Here is an 8,383-nt window from a genome sequence, read left to right as displayed (position 1 = left end):
CATCCTTATGGGGTAGGGGTTCAAAATTGTACAAATGGCGGGGCTGACCCCCTGAGTGCCTAAGGGGCGGGGCCAAAAGGGGTCCATTTGGCAATATTGATATTAATGACTTCTTTTCTGGAACTAAGCAGTGTACGACATTGATTTTTCTTTGGTAGCATCCCAAGGAGGCTATATTTATATTAATAATGGGGCTGATAATAACAAAATCATACATCAACAAATAAAGCTATTAGCAAATGATTCATAAACATTATTTTGATGTTTAATCAAATAAACCATGTGAGCGATACAGGCCCTCTCGGCCTCTTGTTCAGACTGGTATTTTTAAGCCTAGCTTATGAGTTCGGGTTTCAGAAAAACAATTCACGCCGGCTTCCATATCGTAACAATTTTGATTCAAAAATCGATTATAGTTCATGTTTTGATAAGTGCACACATTACAACGATCTATTGCAAATGATCACAACTGTTTAATTAGTCCCGACACTTTATCACTATCCCTCCACCTCTAGGTCGCGAGTTCGAAACCCACGTGGGGCAGTTGCCTGGTACTGACCGTAGACCGGTGGTTTTTCTCCGGGTACTTCGGCTTTCTCCACACCAAAACCAGACACGTCCTTAAATGACCCTGACTGTTAATAAAACATTAAACAAAATAAACAAAAAATAATACACCAGAAAATCACTAGATTTTATGTTTTGTTTGTCTCAGGCAGCAGACTGACGTCATGGAAGACACAGAGTTTAGTGCGGGTGACTCTGGATCGTCCACGACCTTTCCCCAACAGTGCTCCGCTCTCAGGAAAAATGGATATGTCGTCATCAAGGAGCATCCATGTAAAATAGTGGAGATGGCCACTTCTAAAACTGGGAAACATGGACATGCCAAGGTGAGTGTGAACACGCAAATAAAATGGGAAGAATTACCGAAACGCAAATGTGAATGTAAAAAAAAATTATGTATTTCCTCCACCTCCTGGCACGTCCTTAAATGGCACTGGCTGTTATACAGACGTTAAACAAAATAAACCAAAAATAATAAACCAAAAATGTTTTTTATAATTATATATAAATTCCAAGACGAGAAGGTGAGAATAAATAAACCAAATAAATACATGAATAATTGAATGAATGAATGAATAAATAAATAACTGAATAAATAAACAAAATTAGTAAAAAGTCTGCTTCTCAAATTAAAAAGTGTCGACACTCCAAAGTAAAACTATGATGAAGTGCTTGTGCTTGACTTGTATTCTGTATGAAAACTGCTTCTCTACACAGGTACACTTAACAGGAATTGATATTTTCACCCAGAAGAAGTATGAGGACATATGCCCCTCCACCCACAACATGAATGTCCCCGTGGTGAGCAGACATGATCTTCAGGTAAGTCATGTGTCCCAGTAATGAATGTCCCTGTGGTGATCTACAGGTGAGTCGTATATCCAAATAAATAATGTCCCCGTGGTGATCTACAGGTGAGTCGTATATCCCAATAAAGAATGTCCCTGTGGTGATCTACAGGTGAGTCGTATATCCCAATAAAGAATGTCCCTGTGGTGATCTACAGGTGAGTCGTATATCCCAATAAAGAATGTCCCTGTGGTGATCTACAGGTAAGTCATATATCCCAATAATGAACTGTCCCTGTGGTGATCTACAGGTGAGTCATGTGTCCCAATAAAGAATGTCCCTGTGGTGATCTACAGGTGAGTCGTATATCCCAATAAAAGTGTCCCTGTGGTGATCTACAGGTGAGTCATATATCCCAATAAAAGTGTCCCTGTGATGATCTACAGGTGAGTCGTATATCCCAATAAAGAATGTCCCTGTGGTGATCTACAGGTGAGTCATATATCCCAATAAAGAATGTCCCTGTGGTGATCTACTGGTGAGTCATTTATCCCAATAATGAACTGTCCCTGTGGTGATCTACAGGTGAGTCATATATCCCAATAAAGAATGTCCCTGTGGTGATCTACAGGTGAGTCATATATCCCAATAAAGAATGTCCCTGTGGTGATCTACAGGTGAGTCATATATCCCAATAATGAACTGTCCCTGTGGTGATCTACAGGTGAGTCGTATATCCCAATAAAGAATGTCCCTGTGGTGATCTACAGGTGAGTCATATATCCCAGTAATAAATGTCCCTGTGGTGATCTACAGGTGAGTCATATATCCCAATAAAAATGTCCCTGTGGTGATCTACAGGTGAGTCATATATCCCAATAATGAACTGTCCCTGTGGTGATCTACAGGTGAGTCATGTGTCCCAATAAAGAATGTCCCTGTGGTGATCTACAGGTGAGTCGTATATCCCAATAAAAGTGTCCCTGTGGTGATCTACAGGTGAGTCGTATATCCCAATAAAGAATGTCCCTGTGGTGATCTACAGGTGAGTCATATATCCCAATAAAGAATGTCCCTGTGGTGATCTACAGGTGAGTCATATATCCCAATAATGAACTGTCCCTGTGGTGATCTACAGGTGAGTCGTATATCCCATTAAGAATGTCCCTGTAATAATCTACAGGTGAGTCATATATATCCCAATAATGAATGTCCCTGTGGTGATCTACAGGTGAGTCATATATCCCAATAAAGAATGTCAATGTGGTGATCTACAGGTAAGTCATATATCCCAATAAAGAATGTCCCTGTGGTGATCTACAGGTGAGTCGTATATCCCAATAATGAATGTCCCTGTGGTGATCTACAGGTGAGTCATGTGTCCCAGTAATGAATGTCCCAGTAATGAATGTCCCTGTGATGAATGTCCCTGTGGTGATCTACAGGTGAGTCGTATATCCCAATAATGAACTGTCAGGAACTACAAGTCGACTTATCTAATGTATCTCTGTTATTGTGACAGAATATCATTGGGAAATCAGTCAAACTTCATTATCTCCAACTCTGATAATTTCTGCTTAACCCGAAGTTAAAATTCAGTTCCGACAGTAAAAAAACTGTTTGATATATACTCAGTTACATGAACCTCGAATACTCGGGACATATCGAAGTCTTTTTTTCACGGCTCGATTGACTTCGAAATAAAGATGTTCGATTGTACATTATATTTGTTGTGTAGGTATATCAGAGTATTGTTTAATGTATATTGTATAAGTAGATCTTACATTGTTATGTATCTTTCGTTAAGGTGGTAGATGTGAGTAGGGATGAATATGGCTACATGTCCCTGATGAACGACAATGGCGAGTTGGTTCAGGTGAGAGCACCACAGGGAGATTTGGGAAACGAAATCAAGAAAAGGTTTGCAAAGGATGAAAACTTGTCCGTAAGTACTATACTATATTTAACTATAAAACTATAAATAAATACTGCTTAAAACAAACGTTTCTATCGGCTAAAACTCCTAAAAGCGTAATTTGTCATTCAACAACATCACAATAACGTCTATGTTACGTTGATTGTGATTGGCTAGTAGAGTTTCGCAATATTCTAGGAATCAGCTAGTAAATAAAATAAAACAAACAAATAAAAATAAAACCGACGTGTTTATCAACTCCAAAAGATATATTTTGTGTCATTGTTTCATTTAAGCAATGAACAGTGGTTTTAATGTTGTTATTGTCGATATGACAGCAAGATGTATGGTGGGCAAATGGCGTGGTTCCCATGCTACATTTGTAGGCGTATGGTGGCCACTGCCTCTTAGCATTGTGTCAATGGGGAAATGGGAGCAAATGTAAATATATGATGATGATGATGATGATGATAAAATCAAAAGCATTCAAGTTAATCTTCAAAATAGAGAGCGAGTCGGTACAACCCACTGGGTACATTGTGTTATTTAAAAGATGCTACATCGCCGACGGCCTATACACTGCTTGTCATAAAATTGCATAAAATGGCAACAACAGAAATATATCTAATTAACACCAATAATCGAAAAAAATACGGACAGAGTCCTAAAAATTATCGCTTATAAGGACGGACGAGGAACGGCAGAAGTTCATCTGGGTGTAGATTCTATGTAATTATTCATCCACTTTAAATAAAACGTATAAAGATAATCTAAAACCCTTGGAGTATGATAATAGCGGGAATTATGTAACAGTTGTTATTGTTTGAGGATATACAATCGTTTATTCCTGTTTCTTATCGATCGTGATTGCTTTTCGTCAGAGATTAGAATTTTTAATATCATTTAATTTTATTTACATTTGTGTCCCAGGTCACTTTGATCAAAGCGATGGGAGAGGAGGCGGTCCAAAGCGTAAAGGTCCTTTCACCTTAGTAAGACACACATTTCCGAGGACTCTGGCAGTACCGTCGTGGACCAGAAAACCTCCAGCTTCTATCAAACTTGTCCGTGGAATAGAACCACAGGCATGACAGGGGGCAGCCCTAGCGTGGATATACAGCACTAGAACTGATCCTGGACAACATCCGGTTTCGGGGTCACGTGACTGTATACAACCCTAAAACATAGATATTGTATCAGATTGTGGTGTGAAGCTGCTATATATACAATCATCTTTGCCCGGAATATGATCTAATTTTGAATTGATGAATTATTTTAAATCAATTTAACAATTATGGTCAAAAAATTAAAATTTCTTGTACTTCATCACAAAATATGTGACAAAATACAAACAAATCTGTTTCTTTCTGTCTAATAAACTTTTCAAAAAAATTAAATGCGTTGATTTCATTTATTATTGATCTATACAATAGACATTTATTATTGATCTATACAATAGACATTCATTATTGATCTATACAATTGACATTTATTATTGATCTTTACAATATACATTTATAACTGATCTTTACAATAGACATTTATAACTGATCTTTACAATAGACATTTATTATTGATCTTTACAATAGACACTTATAACTGATCTTTACAATAGACATTTATAACTGATCTTTACAATAGACATTTATTAATGATCTATACAATAGACATTTATTATTGATCTATACAATTGACATTTATTATTGATCTTTACAATATACATTTATAACTGATCTTTACAATAGACATTTATAACTGATCTTTACAATAGACATTTATTAATGATCTATACAATAGACATTTATTATTGATCTTTACAATATACATTTATTATTGATCTATACAATAGACATTTATTATTGATCTATACAATTGACATTTATTATTGATCTTTACAATATACATTTATAACTGATCTTTACAATAGACATTTATAACTGTTCTTTACAATAGACATTTATTAATGATCTATACAATAGACATTTATTATTGATCTTTACAATATACATTTATTATTGATCTATACAATAGACATTTATTATTGATCTATACAATAGACATTTATTAATGATCTATACAATAGACATTTATTATTGATCTTTACAATATACATTTATTATTGATCTATACAATAGACATTTATTATTGATCTTTACAATATACATTTATTACTGATCTTTACAATAGACATTTATTATTGATCTTTACAATAGACATTTATTATTGATCTTTACAATAGACATTTATTATTGATCTATACAATAGACATTTATTATTGATCTTTACAATAGACATTTTTTGTTGATCTTTACAATAGACATTTATTATTAATCTATACAATAGACATTTATTATTGATCTTTACAATAGACATTCATTGTTGATCTTTACAATAGACATTTATTATTGATCTTTACAATAGATATGTATTATTGATCTTTACAATAGACATTTAGCATTGATCTTTACAATAGACACTTATTATTGATCTTTACAATTGACATTTATTATTGATCTTTACTATAGACATTTATTATTGATCTTTACAATAGACACTTATTGTTGATTGTTACAATAGACACGTATTATTGATCTGTACAATAGACATTTATTATTGATCTTTACAATATAAATTTATTATTGATCTTTACAATAGACATTTAGCATTGATCTTTACAATAGACACTTATTATTGATCTTTACAATTGACATTTATTATTGATCTTTACTATAGACATTTATTATTGATCTTTACAATAGACACTTATTGTTGATTGTTACAATAGACACGTATTATTGATCTTTACAATTGACATTTATTATTGATCTTTACTATAGACATTTATTATTGATCTTTACAATAGACACTTATTGTTGATTGTTACAATAGACACGTATTATTGATCTGTACAATAGACATTTATTATTGATCTTTACAATATAAATTTATTATTGATCTTTACAATAGACATTTATTATTGATCTTGATAATAGACATTTATCATTGAACTTTACAATAGACATTTATTATTGATCTTGATAATAGACATTTATTATTGAAATTTACAATAGACATTTATTGTTGATCGTTACAGTAGATATTTATAACTGATCTTTACAATATACATTTATAACTGATCTTTACAATAGACATTTAGCATTGATCTTTACAAAAGATATTTATTATTGATCTTTACAATAGATATTTATTGTTGATCTTTACAATAGACATTTATTATTGATCTTTACAATAGACATTTGTAACTGATCTTTACAATAGACATTTATTATTGATCTTTACAATAGACATTTATTATTGATCTTTACAATAGACATTTGTAACTGATCTTTACAATAGACATTTATAACTAATCTTTGCAATAGACATTTAGCATTGATCTTTACAATAGACATTTATTATTGATCTTTGCAATAGACATTTATTATTGATCTTTACAATTGACATTTATTTTTGATCTTTACAAGAGACATTTATTGTTGATCTTTACAATATACATTTGTAACTGATCTTTACAAGAGACATTTATTATTGATCTTTACAATAGACATTTATTATTTATCTTTACAATTGACATTTATTATTGATCTTTACAATAGATATGTATTACTGATCTTTACAATTGACATTTATTATTGATCTTTACAATAGACATTTATTATTGATCTTGATAATAGACATTTATTACTGATCTTTACAATTGACATTTATTATTGATCTTTACTATAGACATTTATTATTGATCTTTACAATAGACATTTATTATTGATCTTTACAATAGACATTTATTGTTGATCTTTACAATAGACATTTATTATTGATCTTTACAATAGACATTTATCATTGATCTTTACAATAGACATTTATTGTTGATCTTTACAATAGACACTTATAACTGATCTTTACAATAGACATTTATAATTGATCGTTACAATAGACATTTATAACTGATCTATACAATAGACAATTATTATTGATCTTTACAATAAAAATTTAGCATTGATCTTTACAATTGACATTTATAACTGATCTTTACAATAGACATTTATTATTGATCTTGATAATAGACATTTATCATTGAACTTTACAATAGACATTTATTATTGATCTTGATAATAGACATTTATTATTGAAATTTACAATAGACATTTATTGTTGATCGTTACAGTAGATATTTATAACTGATCTTTACAATATACATTTATAACTGATCTTTACAATAGACATTTAGCATTGATCTTTACAAAAGATATTTATTATTGATCTTTACAATAGATATTTATTGTTGATCTTTACAATAGACATTTATTATTGATCTTTACAATAGACATTTGTAACTGATCTTTACAATAGACATTTATTATTGATCTTTACAATAGACATTTATTATTGATCTTTACAATAGACATTTGTAACTGATCTTTACAATAGACATTTATAACTAATCTTTGCAATAGACATTTAGCATTGATCTTTACAATAGACATTTATTATTGATCTTTGCAATAGACATTTATTATTGATCTTTACAATTGACATTTATTTTTGATCTTTACAAGAGACATTTATTGTTGATCTTTACAATATACATTTGTAACTGATCTTTACAAGAGACATTTATTATTGATCTTTACAATAGACATTTATTATTTATCTTTACAATTGACATTTATTATTGATCTTTACAATAGATATGTATTACTGATCTTTACAATTGACATTTATTATTGATCTTTACAATAGACATTTATTATTGATCTTGATAATAGACATTTATTACTGATCTTTACAATTGACATTTATTATTGATCTTTACTATAGACATTTATTATTGATCTTTACAATAGACATTTATTATTGATCTTTACAATAGACATTTATTGTTGATCTTTACAATAGACATTTATTATTGATCTTTACAATAGACATTTATCATTGATCTTTACAATAGACATTTATTGTTGATCTTTACAATAGACACTTATAACTGATCTTTACAATAGACATTTATAACTGATCTATACAATAGACATTTATAACTGATCTATACAATAGACATTTATTATTGATCTTTACAATAGACATTTATCATTG

General features: G+C 30.8%; 1 protein-coding gene across 1 annotated transcript; it reads left to right on the top strand.

The window, feature by feature from the left end:
• Positions 1 to 715: 715 nt before the first annotated feature.
• On the top strand, positions 716 to 4,654 carry LOC117321080 (eukaryotic translation initiation factor 5A-1-like; the record flags this gene model as incomplete). The annotated part of the gene is given in 4 exon segments (XM_033875559.1): positions 716 to 893; positions 1,285 to 1,389; positions 3,164 to 3,301; positions 4,202 to 4,654. Coding segments are annotated over 4 exon segments (484 nt in total), but the record flags the coding sequence as incomplete, so codon positions are not given.
• Positions 4,655 to 8,383: the final 3,729 nt, after the last annotated feature.

Source organism: Pecten maximus, unplaced genomic scaffold (assembly GCF_902652985.1).
Source record: "Pecten maximus unplaced genomic scaffold, xPecMax1.1, whole genome shotgun sequence".
NCBI classification, from domain to species: Eukaryota; Metazoa; Mollusca; class Bivalvia; order Pectinida; family Pectinidae; genus Pecten; species Pecten maximus.
The sequence above is the reverse complement of the archived record's forward strand: the minus strand, read 5'-3'. Positions and strand labels throughout refer to the sequence as shown.